Genomic DNA, 15,049 nt, shown 5'->3' on the forward strand with positions numbered 1-15,049 from the left:
GGTTTAGTTACCATCTGTCGGACAGAGAAGTGGCTTGGCCTCCTGATCTAGTTCAAGGCAGGCAAAGCTCACTGAGAGGATTGCAAGGCCTGGGACCTGCTGGTGCAGCGGCAGAGAAAATAGCTCAGTTAAAGCTCTCCTGATCCCAGGCAGCGGTGTTGGACCCCAGGAGCTCAGGGAAGGACCATGGTCCTGATCCCCTCAGAGGCCTGTGAAATAATGCTGTGGTTACACAAGCAGATGTCATTGGTGTCTCTCCTCACTTCTTTGTGCCAGGGCTCTAGCACCGTCAGTGTGTGGTTTCTGGGCACATTCCTGCCTTCTGCTGGTACTGGGGACTCTGTTGCCCTTCCCTGCAGCTCCAGCAGCTCTAGTGCCAGGGCTTTGTGGGAATAACATTGCCAGGAAAGACCCTGTCCATAATTTACACAGTTCTGGTGCAGAAGGCTTTGGGCATCACCCCCATGTCAGTCACCATGGATCATGTGTGGACGTGGCTGAGAGCAGTTGTCGCTGCTCCAGCCTTTTTCCTCTGCACCTCGGTCCTGGAGAGGCTCCAGAGAGAGCAAGTGTGTTTCCAGACATGTGTCTGCATCAGTGCTTGAGATCCCAGAGGCTTTACACAGGGGACACAGCAAACAGTAAACAGAGTTGATGACTTTCCCCCTAAAATGGAGCTTCAGCTTTCCCTGCCTGTCATCTGCCATCAGCATTAGCACAGGGTTTGGGGAGCTGTCAGAGCAACAGGAGCTATTGAAGCGTGGGAACTGGGTGCTGCATCCTGAGCTGGACAGGCAGGGAGAGGGAAGAGCAGCAATAAGATTAAAAAAATTATGAATGAGAGGGGAAAGCTCCCACTCACCCGTGCTTGGGGGACATGGGTGCACCCCACTGCCCCTCAGGAGAGCATCCTGTGCTGGGGCAGTGACCCCTGCTCCAGCCTCTGTCCTTCTGTGTCCCTCCAAAGCTTGCCCAGGCTGGAGATGTGTTCCCCATCCTTGTGCCTCTCCGAGAGCCTTCCCAGTGAGCCCTGCAGAGCTCCCTCCTGCCCTGCACACTGGAAATCGGCAAACACTGATTTATTTTGCTGATAAAGGGTTTTTTTGTGGCTCTTGGCTGCTGTAGCTGATGCTAAAGCAGCAATTACAGTTGGACTGAGAAACGAGTGTCCAGTAGATTATCTAAGAAGACTCGTTAGCAGCTAATTGCTGTTGTGCTGTTTCGGGCCCTGGTTCCCTGCAGCGATTTGCTGTAAATACGGTGTAATCCCTTAATGAGGCCCAGATAGGGTCCATGTGTCCACTGGGAGCTCCTGTGCAGGAGAGGTGTGATGGTGCCAGTGCCAGCCACAGCCAGGTCCCAGCCACCAGCATCCCTGCACTGCCCCAGATGGATGCAGGGCCATCCTTACCCACAGACACCTCACTCTGCAGCACTGAGCTGTCCCTGCCAGCCAGATGTGGTCACCTGAAGCTGCTGAAACCCAGAGGTGTCCACTCTGCCAGGGAAACAGGGCAGGTGGAGCTGCAGGTGGAAGGGGGACAGGAGTGATAGCTGAATATTCTCACTAAATATCTGCTTCTTCCTGGGTTTCATAGCCTTACCACAACAGATTAAGAGGTGGAGCATGAAAACACAAAGTCCTCTGGAGTCCAAGTCTTCGCTTCTTTTGTCTGTTTGGGAAAGGGAAGAGCTTCATCCCAGCAGTGCTGTGTGAGGCTTGGTGTGCATTGGGGCACACCTGGAAAGCCCTGAGCAGCTGCCAAGGCAATGGGTGGAGAGGAGAGGAAAAGGCATTTGATAAAGTTTGAGTGCAGGCAGTCAGGGGGTGAGGGAGCTGCCCCAGCCTGCTGGAAAATCTGACAGACATCCAGCTCTCCATCAGCTGTCGGCACAAGGGTGTTCCCTGTCTCTTTGTGGCAAGAAGAGGCTGGAAGAAGGATGTTGTTTGGTGGCTAGAACAGAGATGTTTTATAGATGTTCTCTTAGCTTTGTCCTTCCCTTGTTACCTGCTTCCAGCTTCACAGTGAGAGCACTGATGAAGTGTTACCCGTAAGGGTATGGAGAGATACCCAACTATTTTCATGCGCTTTGCAACCCACAGACAAAAGACAAACTTATAATTGAAAGTATTTCTGCTGCCATGGTTGGTGTTACTGGGAGTGCTCACCCCTGCCATTAGCAGGGTTTGATGTGGCCCCTGTGATGTGGTTATGGATAGGCAGCTGCATCCTTCCCAAAGGACTTCTGATGCTTTCAGAATATTTCTCGTGCTTAGATTCGTTTCCGGGCTGCCTTGGAGCTTGTGGAGCTCAGTTCATGACCATAAATATATAAAAACCCTCCCTTGTCCAAAGGGTTTGGTCGATCAAACACAGCTTTAGACAAAGCTCTAACTAACTGGCTGCTCACTGGAAATAAATATTTATGGTGTTGTGAATGGAGTGAAGAATAAACATGTGTCCCTGTTTGTCTGTGCTGTGAGGATTTGCCTCGGCTGAGCAGATGTAGCTGTTCTTCTGTGTGAGCCTGCTGGAGCCCAGCATTGGGCAGCAGCAGAATGGGTGCTGGGTCAGGGCTCCAGGACCTGCAGGTACCATGCAGGGCTGCCAAAAAGTGACTGCTCAGCTCGGGGAGGGACTGGGAGGTGAGTGGCATGGCGAGGCTTGGAGGCTGGTGGCACCAGGGCTTGGTTAGTCCCTGCAGGGAGCACTGCTCCCTTCTTCACCCTGGAAGGGCTGCAGGCACAGGCAGGGGAGGATGCTGTGCACATTCAGCCATGGACAGACCAGCAGCAGGTGTATCATGCCCCCCACAAGGAGTTGATCTGTGTTAATATTTTGCAGCAGCCATAGTGGAGCTAATCAGTCCTTTAATCAGTTTTCTGAGCATCCCCACTGCTTTTCCCCCTGCCCCTAAACACAGCAGTCAGGTTGTTTGACAGGATGCAGAGCACTGGTGAGTGTGGCTGTAGGGATCAGTGTTGTGGATGTTGGGGGGATCCTGTGTGGGATCCAGCTCTTCTGTCCCTGCAGGGAAGTGGTCACTCAGTGTGTTAGTGTTGTATCCCTCAGGTTTTCATATTTCCTGGCCAGTGTGATGGGCACAGATTCCTGTGTGTTAACCCTCACATTGCCACTTTACTACCTTTTCCCAGTTCTCCAGCGGAGAAGTGTCAAGGACTGTGGCTGTGGTCCTTGTTTTCACACTGTCTGTCCAGGACCCACAGCTCAGTACCATTGAGTGCTGCATTTCCCTCCCTCATAGGTGTGTCCTGATATTCATCCACCTGTAACTTACAGCCCTACCAACCCCTGGTGTTTTTCACCTTTGCATAAAGGCCCAGCTGGACTCTGAGCTAGTCTTTGAAATAAGCAGTAATCTTATTACCTTTATCAATTCAATCCTCTTAAGGTTAAGTCAATCCTATTAATCAGGCTTGTGATTTGGAGAACCTTATTATTTCAAAGTCAATCTGCCCATCAGTCAGTTACGATCTCAGGAATGATCAGCTGCAGCCCAGAGGGCTGTGTGACCCCCACAGCATGTGCTGGGCCTCGGGTCTTGTCAGCTCCTGACAACCCACATGCTCCAGCTGTGGGCACATCCCAGAGAGGCTGGGGCAGGAGAGCCTTCCCTGGGATGATGAGGTGCAGAATCCTTGGCTTTGGGCAGGATACATCCTGCAGGACTTGTGTTGCTCCCTAGGAAGCACTCCTGCTCCCACCACAGCCCTCCCACTGACTCCATCCATCTGCCTCCCAGGCTGGGGAGCTGGAGGGAGCGGGCACAGGGCCTGGCACCTGGAAACCCTTGGGACTGGGATAGTTGATGTAGACAGACTGGTAGGGTGGGCTTACTTGGCACTGGCAACTGCAGGCTGTGCTTCCAGGCTCCTGTGTGTCTGGAGCCCTGGAGGAGCTCTTGGAGAGCACATGGTGCCGTGGGCTCGTGTTGGTTTGTGTGCAGAGCACTGGAGACCAGCACAGCCTTGTGCTGTCATGCTCTGAATTTATTTATTTATGAACTGCTCTTTATCAGCATATGTGCAGCAACTGGGGTTGCACAGGTTCAGCTCCGTCCAGTCTGAAGCAAAAAGCCTTAAAATAAACATGGCAACAAGCCTGGAGAACATTGCCACAGCCCTTAATTTTGACTGTAGACCTTTTCCTTCCCCTCTCAACTTCGATGTAATGAAATAAAGCATCTTATTTTCTTCCATTGCCAGGGGCCCTAACTGAAAACAACCCCCTGCTGATCTGTGCTGCTCAGAAACAGGGAGTTTTATTGGCTTTAGTTATTGCATTTTATTCAGGACCTTGTATGTGGGTGAGTGAGGCCCCCGGAGGGATTCGAGGAGTATTTGCATTCCGGTTGTGCCTTCCCAGTGCTGACTGCTGGAGTACTTAAGGCAGAGATACCAGACGTGTGATCCAGAGCCGATGTGGCTGTTTTGTTGGAGGGAAGGCCTGGGAGATGAGGTCTGGATGATGGCCCTGGGACAGGAATGACAGGATGTCATGGGAACTGACCCATGGACGAGAAGCTCTTCCTGTGGCTCGCAGAGCTCTGCTGGCTGCCCTGAGCAGTCCCTGAGAGGAACTCACCCGAGGACACTGCCTGGGGGGATTTTGACCCTGATGCATCCCAGGGTCAGGTCATACAGCCTGGCAGGATGGCCAGGCTGCAGGGACAGGGAGAATCCTGGCCTGGGGGATGCTGCAGGGTGTCCTGGCTCTGTCCTCTTTCCTGCTCAGTTACAGGGTCAGATTCTGCTGTGTTCCACCCAGTGTTGGGTGCTGCACCATAATGGAGCTCTCTGGGATTTCAGCAGCTTTCCTTTCCACTTTGGAGGCCAGGAGTCCTTTTCTGAGCTGTTGAGCTGCAGATACTCTGTAGGAAATAACAACCGCAGCAGAGGTTTCCAGGGGATCTTCTCTGGCTTTGTGTTGAGTCCTGCCATGGAATTTTGCCTCAGTGAATTCTGTAGATCATCTGAAATCGTCCAAATTCACATTATCTCTAGCTACCACTTGGCCACTGTGTTTCCAGGACTCGGCAGCCAGTCCTTGGCCAACAAGAGGGAGAAAAGCAAACACTTGGCTAAGAGACACTGTCAAACTCAGTGCTCCTGAGATAATTAGTATGTTGGGAAAGTGACAGGAAAGAGAATCAAGCAAAGCCAAGGTCAGTGGCTGCTAATTAAGAATCAGCACCTTGTGTCAGCCTGAGCGGTGGTTTGGAATTGAAACGTACCCTGGGAGAGCCCCAGGAAGATAAAGGTGATAGAGTTACCCAGATAGCAGCTAACGGGATTTGAGCAGGGTTTAAAGTTTCATTCCAGATTGGCTGATAAAAGGGGCAAAATGAGAGAAAATAGCAGGGAGAGGCATGTGCTTTCCTTCCAGGAGGGAATTTTGCCTGTGCAGCTGCTGGAGTGTTGCAGACGTAGCAGGATCTGAGGAAGGGCATCTTCTGGCTAAAGAAACAATGGAAGTGACTTTTTAATTTTTTTTTATCCTCTGGCTTTTTTGGAGGATCTTGAGGGAAGGTCAAAGCAGTCTGTTGGTCCCAGTCTCAGTGTTGTGGGAATGATGGGTTGGTGGTGGATGTCAGTACCCTCTGGGACAGGGACATACCTTCCTGCTGCAGTGTTTGCCTTTGCCTGGGACAGCAGCACAGTGATGGAGAGCCTGTGGATTAAATTATTTGGGTCCCTTGGGATCAGGGGAAGCTGTTTGTTGAACCTTGATTAAACTTTCAATGCAGAGATGTCCATATGAAAAATGAAACAGAGCTAAGTGCCTCTCGTGCACATCTCCCAGACAGCTACTGGCAGGGAGTGGGACCTGACATTCCCTCTCCCCAGTTGGGGTTGGAGCAGACTGGACCAGTGCTCGGGAGGGCTCTGGGAGCTGCACTGTGCTGGGGGATGGCAGGGACAGGAACACTGTGCTCCTGGTGCCCCTGCCAGGAATGGGGGATACTGCTGGTACCATAATGAGAAATGAAGGGAAATTTCTCAGTGGAAGGTTATTACTGAGCAGATTCTTTTGGTTTAGTGCAAAGGAGTTTTAAAAGGTGCCCTTGGGTGTGGAAGTGTGTATGTCAACGTTTCTCTGTGTCCTGCATGGGGAAGCAGTCAGGGGGTTAGCATGGGTGATTGGCACAGCTTCTCTCCATTGTCATCCAGGTGAGTGGTGACACCTCAGCACTTGGTGCAGGGAGGAGGAGCTGGGCAGGGCACAGAGCTGCTCTGCCCATTAGCAGTGCAGAGGACATGTATCAGCATTAGGAGCTGCCTGGGTTCCTCCTGCACTAGCACTGGCTGCAGCACCCTCAACACCAAGCTCCTGACCTGGAGCTGGGTCTGAAACGCTGGTTTTCCTCTAAAATTTGCAATTCAGGAGCCCAGACTGATGCAGGGGCAGCTGTGAAGGGCTGCTCATCCCTTGCATTGCTCTGCACAGAGGGTTATCACATCCCATGGGTTTGGTTGTGTGCACATCAGGCCAAAAATGTACCCAAACTGGGATGTCGCAGTGCAAATGCAGTGTGAGCCTGGGGTGAGTCATTGTTGGGGTGCAAAATTGTGGCTCTCCAGAGATTTGTTACTCCTCTTGTCTCTGTGAGGAAATTTGGGCAGGTGGTAAGGCAGTGTGCACACACAGGATCACCTGCAGCACCTCAGCTCCCTCAGGTGTCTCACAGAGCTGGGACCTCGGGATGGGGAGGTGGCTGCGCCGTGGAAAAGGATGTGTCAGTGTGTGCTGACCCACCATGGGCTTTGCTTTCCAGGATTTCTTGACTGACCTGATGATGTCTGAAGTTGATCGCTGTGGTGAGAATGAGCATCTCATTTTCAGGGAGAACACACTGGCCACCAAAGCAATCGAAGAATACCTGAAGCTGGTGGGGCAGAAATACTTGCAAGATGCCTTAGGTATGTACTGATATTAAGCTAGTCTTTGAAATAAGCTCTGGGTCTCACCCAGAAAGGTTCTGCAAGCTGCAGGGTGGGGACTGTTACCTGAGCCCTGATGGCCCTCAGAGGCAGCAGCACTTTCCTGCTGGAGGCTTTCCCTGGCAGCAGATCTGAGTGTGGCCACAGTGGGCAGCTCTGTGCTCCCAGGTGAAGGTGACCGCTGAGCCAGCGCTTTAATCTGCTTTCAGAGGAGATAACAAATGGATGTTTGAAGGCATTATGCTGCCTGCCAGGTCTTCTGTCTCAGTGCTGGCAGTGTCAGGGGCTGATTGACTCCTTCCCCCTGTACCCCCAGCAGAGATGCTCCTCGCAGCGCTGCCAGTCAGATGAGATCTCCCAGGCCGCAGTGATGAGCTCTGCCTCCCGGATCATCCAGCACTGGAACCCTCCTGGTGGTTGTTTTTTTTTAAGTGCTGGCTATGTTTATGGCTCCAAAAATATTTCTCTTGATGCAAATGAAAATAATTAGAAGCTTCTGCTTCTGGGCAGGTCAGGAAGGAATTGCTGTGTGCAGGCAGCGCAGCACAAGGATGGGGGAGGCCTTGGGAGCTCTGTGAGCTCAGCCAGAGGCACTGGATCCACAGCCTGGAGCAGAGTGAGCAGAGTTTCTTCTATTGAGGTGTTAATTTTTCAGTATGCTGGGTTCCTACTATTGGATTTGTGTAATTTTAGCAAGGAGCAAAGAAGCATAAATACTTTATTAAGAGAAAAATAATAATGACAGCGTTGAGGAAGGGGAAATAATTGATCAAATTCAGGCAAACCAACAGAGCCCACAAGAATAGCAAGAGGACTATTATTTATTTCTCCCATGTAATGCTTTCTGGTTGAAGGCAAGTCTGTAAGTAGATTACCTCATAAAATTTCTCAAAAGCCAGCAGATTAATGAAATCAGAGAGTTTTGAAATATTCCCTTTTTGGGCTCAGTGCTGCCAGCCCAGCTCCCTCTCCTGCAGGAGGAGCCTGGGGCTCTGCTCACTGCTGGGGTGCTGGTTCTGTGTGACCTTTTGTCAGTGAGCTGATTCACCTGCATGCCACAAGGTGCCACAGTGCAGCGTGGCACTGTCCTCCAGGCCATGGAGCAGGTAATGGGGCCAGGTAATAACAGCAGGTATCACCTGCAGGCGAGCAGAACAGCTCCAGAGCTCCCTGGCAGAGCTGAAAATACATTGGAGAGGCTCCTCAGCATGTAATTAAAATCTGTTTTGGCAATAGGGAAGGAATGCAGGCTGGAGTGGGGAGAAAACAGGATGGGAAAATCCAAGGCAGTCAGGAATTAGGAGCAAACCAACTGGAACTAGAAGAAAACCGAAGCAAACCCTTCTCCCAGAACATCACCTAAAAGCTGCCTCTTCACCCCTGATATCCCATCCCCTGATCTCCCCAGTTGCTGCTGGGATGGGGGACACCCCCTCAGCTGGGCATGGAGCCTGTGCCCAGGTACCCTGGGGCAAAAGGTGGCAGAGAGCAGGAGCTGGAGGAGCAGCCCCACAGTGTGAGCCCGTGCAAGGGTGAGGAGCAGCCAGGCAGCAAACAGGAGCACAGGGAAACTCAGAGAAATGTTTTAATTTAATTTTGTGTGATGTTCAGCTCAAAATAAACCAAGTAAATTGTTTCTTTCCTTTAATTACCTATTTCTCCTGTGAATCACGGTGGCTTGTCAGCGCCAGGGCACAGTCTGCAGTAGCAGGCCACGCTACCAATAATTACAGAGCTTGCCAGCATCCTTCCTACTGGATTAGCCCGAGCGAGCATCGCTGGAACTGGTGCATGGGGGTCGGGCTGAGGAAGAGGGTGTTTGGCACAGCCCTGGTGCTGCAGCCCACAGAGGCAGAGCTGCCAGCTGGGGCAGAGGGATGGAACGTGTTTGTGGGTGCAGAGTGTGCTGTGCTGGGTGTGAGCTCCCCTGGAGAGCTGGCTGGTGTCTGGGGCCACCACCTGCTCCCCTGCCCATCTTCTCTTCACCCAGTGTGATGGGGTGTCAGCACCCAGTGCTCAGGAACAGAATTGTTTGAAGGCTGCACCTCTCATGTCTCCAAACCCATCACCCACTCTGTTTTACAGGGGAATTTATCAAGGCACTTTATGAATCAGACGAAAACTGCGAGGTGGATCCTAGCAAGTGTTCATCTTCAGACCTTCCTGAACATCAGAGCAACCTGAAGATGTGCTGTGAGCTGGCCTTCTGCAAGATCATCAACTCCTACTGGTGGGTATCATGGGCGTGTTGCTCCCTCCACGTGCCCTCGGCTGGCACAGAGCAGGGACAGAGGGACAGCAGTGCGTCTGCAGGTGTTGGTACCTGTCCTCTAGCTTGTCAGAGAGCCTTGTGGTGAGAGCTGTGGGGCCCTGCCTACATCCTGCTGGTCCAGGAGTAGGAGTGAAGATGGTCAAGGGGTGAGACAGCAGCTCCTGCTCTGCCAGAGTTTGGAGTATCCACTCTGGGGGTGTGAGAGCCTCATGGAGTCTCCATCACTCGTGTTTTCAGAGTGTGCTGAAGGGTCAATGGGGCACAGACATGGGGACAGGGCAGTGGAGTCAAGGAACACCAAACACCTTTGCCAGTGAAGGACTTGATGCCCAGTGTGTATGAAATTCTGGAATAAAAGGCAGAAATGCATGTCCTGAGTCTTGCAGCCATGGAAGGAGCCAGTCTGCATTGGCCTGGTGGATCTGCACCTCCCAGAGCACCTGGTAGGGCTGTGGCACTCCTCCCCCTGCACCCCAGCACGGCAGCTCTGTTTGGGCAGATGTTCTCTGGCTGCAGAGTGCTGGAGCTGGGAGGAGGATGCTCTGTTCTCCCGGGTTGCTGCTTGGCTCAGCATCCCACATTCCTCTGGGCTCACCCCTCTCTCCCCCAGCCCCGGGCGCTTGCCGAGGCGGTGGGAGCCCATTGCCTCCTTGGCCCAAGGCCTGGTATGCAGCTGGAGGCATTTCCGAGCTGTTTGTTCTCAGGGTAAAGGTTCTTGCAACTAGTTGGGACAGGCCTGAATATCCAAAGTTGTTTGGAGTCAGGCAGTTGTAGCCTGCTGTGAAGTGGCTGTCAGGCATGGCTGTACTCATAGTGTACCTGCTGCTGGGACTGGGAGCCAGGAGTCCCTGGGCCTGTGGCAGCTGCTGCTGCTGCAAAGGTGACCTGAAAGGGGGAAAAATGGACTTGTGACTCTCTTGGAGAATTAAAAATACTGTCTTTCTGCTTCTTGCTAACACACCCAGAGCCTCTCATCCTGATAGATGAGAGAAGGAGCATTTTTGTCTCACTCGCTGCTGCATTTCCAACCTTCCTGCTTAAAATCTGGGCTTAGTTTTTATTAATGCATCTAGCAGCAACACTGTTGTTGCAAAACATCAGCTGGGGATAATAATGGAGGAAGTAAGTCTTTGATAATGAGGATTTCTCATTTTCTCTCCTATCCCAGCAGTCGTGTTGAGGTCAGAAAACTCATTATATGTAATCTCCCGGGGTAGAGAGTGTGCCCTCCTGCAAGCCAGGAAGGGAATTGCTTTCCCTGATCCTGCTCAGGGAGAGAGCAAGCAGCAAGAGGATCACTCAGACTTCTGTTATCTGCCTCAGGTACACAAAGGGCAGGTTCTTTACAGGTATCCTATCCTTTATCCTGGGCCAGTTAATAACTCGGGAATGGTTTTACCTGCTCTCCCAGGAGGGATTCACCACTTCCAGTCACCAGTGGATTATAATTGTTTGAATTAATGCCTTCCTAAAAATACCCAAAGCAGCACTAAAAGGTCACTCTAAAAATAGGCTTGAAAAGTGACCCAAGGAAAGTCAGGAATGCACAGGAAGTTTGTTCCTCCATCCTGCCTTTCCCAAGGAAGGCTGGAGCAGCTGAGCTGCTGCTCTCAGTGGTTCCCCCTCAGTCCTTTGTGCTCATCAGTTCTTGGGGATTAATTGGGCTGATGAGTGTTGGGATTGGCCAAGGTATCCTGACAGCCAACGCTCCTGCTTTAAATAGAGTGCTGGAGTGTGCATGCTCATCTGTGGAGAGTCAGGGAGAGGAAAGAGGTTTACAATAACCGAAAATTGTTATAATTATGACATAATTTGGACATCTGGAAAGTTTCAGTGTAAGCAGAATTTCAGCATTTGGAAGCTGGTTACTGGGAAGTTGGGGGATGAATTACAGGCCTGTTTGTCACTTAGAGCCAGAGAGCTGAATTCCATCCTCTGTGGCACTGTCAGACTTCCCTGGGCTCAGGCTGTGCCGGAGCCTCCCAGGGCTTCGCTTTCCAGTAACTGTACAACCTGTCCTGATCACTCAAGCCTTAAATTGCTTGAAGGATTCTCCTGTTTCTGGGCAAATACCATGAAGCAAAAGGGCTTTGTCCAATTGTGTGGATCAAGCCAAAGACAGAGGAGAATTTATCCAGCCAAAGACGTTGGCTAATGTTATTTGTAAAGCTCAGGGTAAAAGCTCATAGGGGTGAAATTGTGAAACCAGCATGGAGCAGGGGCTGAACAGGGTGGGAGCATGTGCCAGACACTTCCACGGAGTGTCAGGAGGCCAGGGAGGAACCAGAAAAGCTGGAGTGCAGCTGTGTGGGGCTCTGGCTGGGGTTAGCAGTAGCTCTGTGGCTCAGAGAACAGCTGCAGGGCCAGAGGCCACGGCCAGGTGGCTACAAGGCTTGTTTCCCTCTGACCAAACCCTTCAGGTCCTGAACTCCGTGGCTAGGAGTGGGAGCTTGGGGTTGATGAGAGTGTCCATAGCCCTGGGAAGCAGAGGCTGAAGGATGGGGAGCACTGGCAGCAGGAGAAGCACCCCTGGGTTTACCTGGAGCTGCTGCTGCAGGGACAGTGTGCACAGGAGGGTTCTTCCCAGCAAAACTGGGAAACCAAGCTCTGAAATGGCTGTTAGTGAAGGAGATTTATGGCCTAACATGGAGCCTGACCCCCTCACCCTGCCCCTGTACCCCTGTGGTCGGTGAGCAGCTCTGGGTGTGAGACACGGCAGTGGGAGCTGTGTGCCAGGGAGCACAGCTCCCGGGTGGGAGTGTCCAGCTGAATCAATAACGCGTGCTGGGAACAGGATGAGGTGGGAGCAGGGAGCTGGGGAGGGACCGGCGATAAGAGCTGCTGCAGGACCCAGGGGAATTCTGGCATCCGGGAGAGGCAGGAGGTCTGTGCAGCTACAAGGCTGGAGGAGCTCCACTGGGGCTCTGTGTTTGTACTGGGCACAGTGGGATTTGATCCAGGTGCTTGAACAGGAGTCTTACAATTTGCACAGCTCTCCCTCCAGACTCCAGCTGTGCCCGAGGTGCTGCTGGTGTTGCTGCAGGAGATGCTTCTCCGTGCACCCCCCAGCTCAGATCACCCCAAGCTGAGTCCTGATGAGCTGCTGTGCAGTTTGTTCCATATCCCAGTCTTCCCAGTTGTCTGGGATCTTGGCACCCAGCACAACCAGGACACTGCTCTGCTGGAAGCTGCTTCTCATAACCTTACAGAGCAGCTTTGCTTTTTCTTGCGTGGTTCAAGTCTCCCAACAAGACACTCTAACCCTGACAGCCACTGCCTGTCCTCCTGTCGTTTCAGTGTCTTCCCAAGGGAGCTCAAAGAAGTTTTTGCCTCGTGGAGACAAGAGTGCAGCAACCGAGGCCGCCCCGACATCAGCGAGCGCCTGATCAGTGCCTCCCTGTTCCTGCGGTTCCTGTGCCCAGCCATCATGTCCCCGTCCCTCTTCAGCCTCCTGCAGGAGTACCCCGACGACCGCACCGCGCGCACTTTGACCCTCATCGCCAAGGTCACGCAGAACCTCGCCAACTTCGCCAAGTGAGCAGGGTGGGGTGAGGGCAGGGCAGGGGCAAGGAGCCTCCAGGGCCGTGGAGTCCCACACTGGCTGCTCCTTCCCTCGCTGGAAAGGGCTGTTTGCTTCCTCTTGGCTTTTCCCCACACATCTCTCTGGGATTCATTCCCTCACTGTCGGGTCGGGGATCAGGAAAGTTTCCAAAACAGGACATGTTTTATGAGCAGGAAAACAGGCTGTTTTGACCACCCCGATGAGCAGCAGGGTGGCTGCAGGGACTTTGTCCCGTGATGGCCTGAGGGGTAGGACCAGACCTCAAGCAGCAGCAGTGTGCACAGCTGAGGAGCTGCTCTGTCCCTCTGGGCCTTCCCTGCTATTAAAATGCAGCTGACTGAACTGGGAAGGCATGAGAAGAGAACAGGGACACTATCAATTTCTAACTAAGCCCGTTGGTTTGATGGAAACAAAGCGAGAGATTTCTGAAAATCTTTCCACTGGCTGCAGCTCTGAGCTACTTATCCTGAGCTCTGATAACAAAAGTGATGAGCTTTCTGAAACATGAATGGACAGTTTCTATCTAAAGCTTCTTAGATCTGGAAACTGGCTTAGTGCTCACACTCACAGTCAGGGGTGCGCGGAGGTGCACAGGGACGCAGGCAGGAGATGTACAAGTGTGTTACACTAGATGACAGAAATTCTCTGTCTTCCTGACCAATCCCTAACTAAAGGGTTTTCAGATTTCCAGTACTTTGCAGGAAAGGCTCTTTAGCTAAGCTGACATTAGTCAAGCCAAAGCGATCAAGCCGAGCTGTCCTGTGGGTGTCTCTGGGCTGAGCCTGACCCACAGAAACACTGGCACTGCACAGCACCAACTGCTGCCAGGATGGTTAAACCATGAGACCCTCCCTGTTGTGCTCTGAATCAGACACACGACTGAGTGCTCGGAGGGCAGGAGGAGGTGGCAGGAAGCCTGAGAGGGTGAACAGGCTGGCCCAGCTGCAGGGGCAGCTCTCAGGGTGATCCCTGGAGCAGCTGTGCTGGCACTGATGGAGAGCACAGGGTTCCTACCCCCACCCATCACTGGGCTCCAGTCAGTTGAGGGTGATGGCTGTGACACTGTCTTGATTCCCAGTGACAGGTCCTGTTTCTGGAGGCTGTGCCCTGACCCAGCACAGAGACACTGTGTTACCAAGAACTCCTTTGTTTCTCCAGCTTTCACCTTTGTGCTGTGGAGATCCCACACTGATGATGGCTTAGCTTCATTAGGCTGGAGTTAGTTCTGGTTCCATGAGTTCTGCTCAGTGAGGTGTAGCAGGTGTCTGCTAGCAGCCCAGGGATCCCAAAGGCTCTGAGGGGTTCAGGTGCCAGAGGAAGGTTCTGGCGTTCTTACCTGCCCATTCTGTCAGCTCACTTCTGTTCACAGGATTTAGCTGAAGTCCATGTTGCTCTCTTGATAGGTTTGGCAGCAAAGAGGAATACATGTCCTTTATGAATCAGTTCCTGGAACATGAATGGACTAACATGCAGAGATTCCTCCTGGAGATCTCCAATCCCGAAACCATCTCAAACACAGCTGGCTTTGAGGGCTACATCGACCTGGGCCGGGAACTGTCCACATTGCACTCACTACTCTGGGAAGTCATTTCCCAGCTGGAGCAGGTATCCAGGGCATGGCAGGGGCAGCTTTTGTGGGGGGGAAAACGATGGAGAAAACGTTGTTAATGTGATTCACTGAAGAGACTTGACCAGCAATTGGCAAAGCCCAAAGTTCTCTAGCAGAAGTACAAGATGTGGTAGTAATTCTGCTCTCTTCTCTGCCCAGGGCACTGCCACAAAGCTCGGTCCTCTGCCGCGGATCCTGAGGGAGGTGAACGCGGCGCTCAGTAACCCTTCCTGCCTGCAGGTGTCGGTCACGGCCGACCACGGCGCGGCCACACCCGGCGCCGGCAACAGCATCTCCGCGGGGCTGCAGAAAATGGTCATAGACAATGACTTGTCTGGGTAAGGCATCAACTGACCAGGGAAACACCAAACAGTCGTATGCAGCCAGGACCTGGGCAGGGACAGGCAGGACATGGTGCAGCGTGGAGTTGCCTGATCCATTGATAAGGCTTTTCTCATCCATTTTCCCCTGGGTGTAATTCAGCTCTGACTCTAGACAGAGCAGTTGGGGGTTAGTGCCAGCCCCTGGCTCCATCCTGGGCCCCTTGAGAGCCAAAACTGGGGATGTGGTCTGGGAAATCAAGAACCTGGTGTTTCCAGTCTCAGCTGTGGCTGCAGAAGCAAAATGTGACCCCTTGGAGGA

The 15,049-nt window shown here is 52.5% G+C and overlaps 1 protein-coding gene across 1 annotated transcript in view; it reads left to right on the forward strand.

Moving 5' to 3' along the window:
• DAB2IP (DAB2 interacting protein) overlaps window positions 1-14,749 on the forward strand; it is a 24,940-nt gene extending 10,191 nt beyond the window's left edge. The window contains exons 4-8 of the mRNA XM_009083170.1: window positions 6,799-6,943; window positions 9,050-9,194; window positions 12,534-12,770; window positions 14,202-14,403; window positions 14,567-14,749. Coding sequence (XP_009081418.1) covers window positions 6,799-6,943; window positions 9,050-9,194; window positions 12,534-12,770; window positions 14,202-14,403; window positions 14,567-14,749 — 912 coding nt within the window. The remainder of the gene's footprint in view (window positions 1-6,798; window positions 6,944-9,049; window positions 9,195-12,533; window positions 12,771-14,201; window positions 14,404-14,566) is intronic.
• The last annotated feature ends 300 nt before the right edge of the window (window positions 14,750-15,049 follow it).

Source organism: Acanthisitta chloris, unplaced genomic scaffold (genome assembly GCF_000695815.1).
Source record: "Acanthisitta chloris isolate BGI_N310 unplaced genomic scaffold, ASM69581v1 scaffold37489, whole genome shotgun sequence".
NCBI lineage: Eukaryota > Metazoa > Chordata > Aves > Passeriformes > Acanthisittidae > Acanthisitta > Acanthisitta chloris.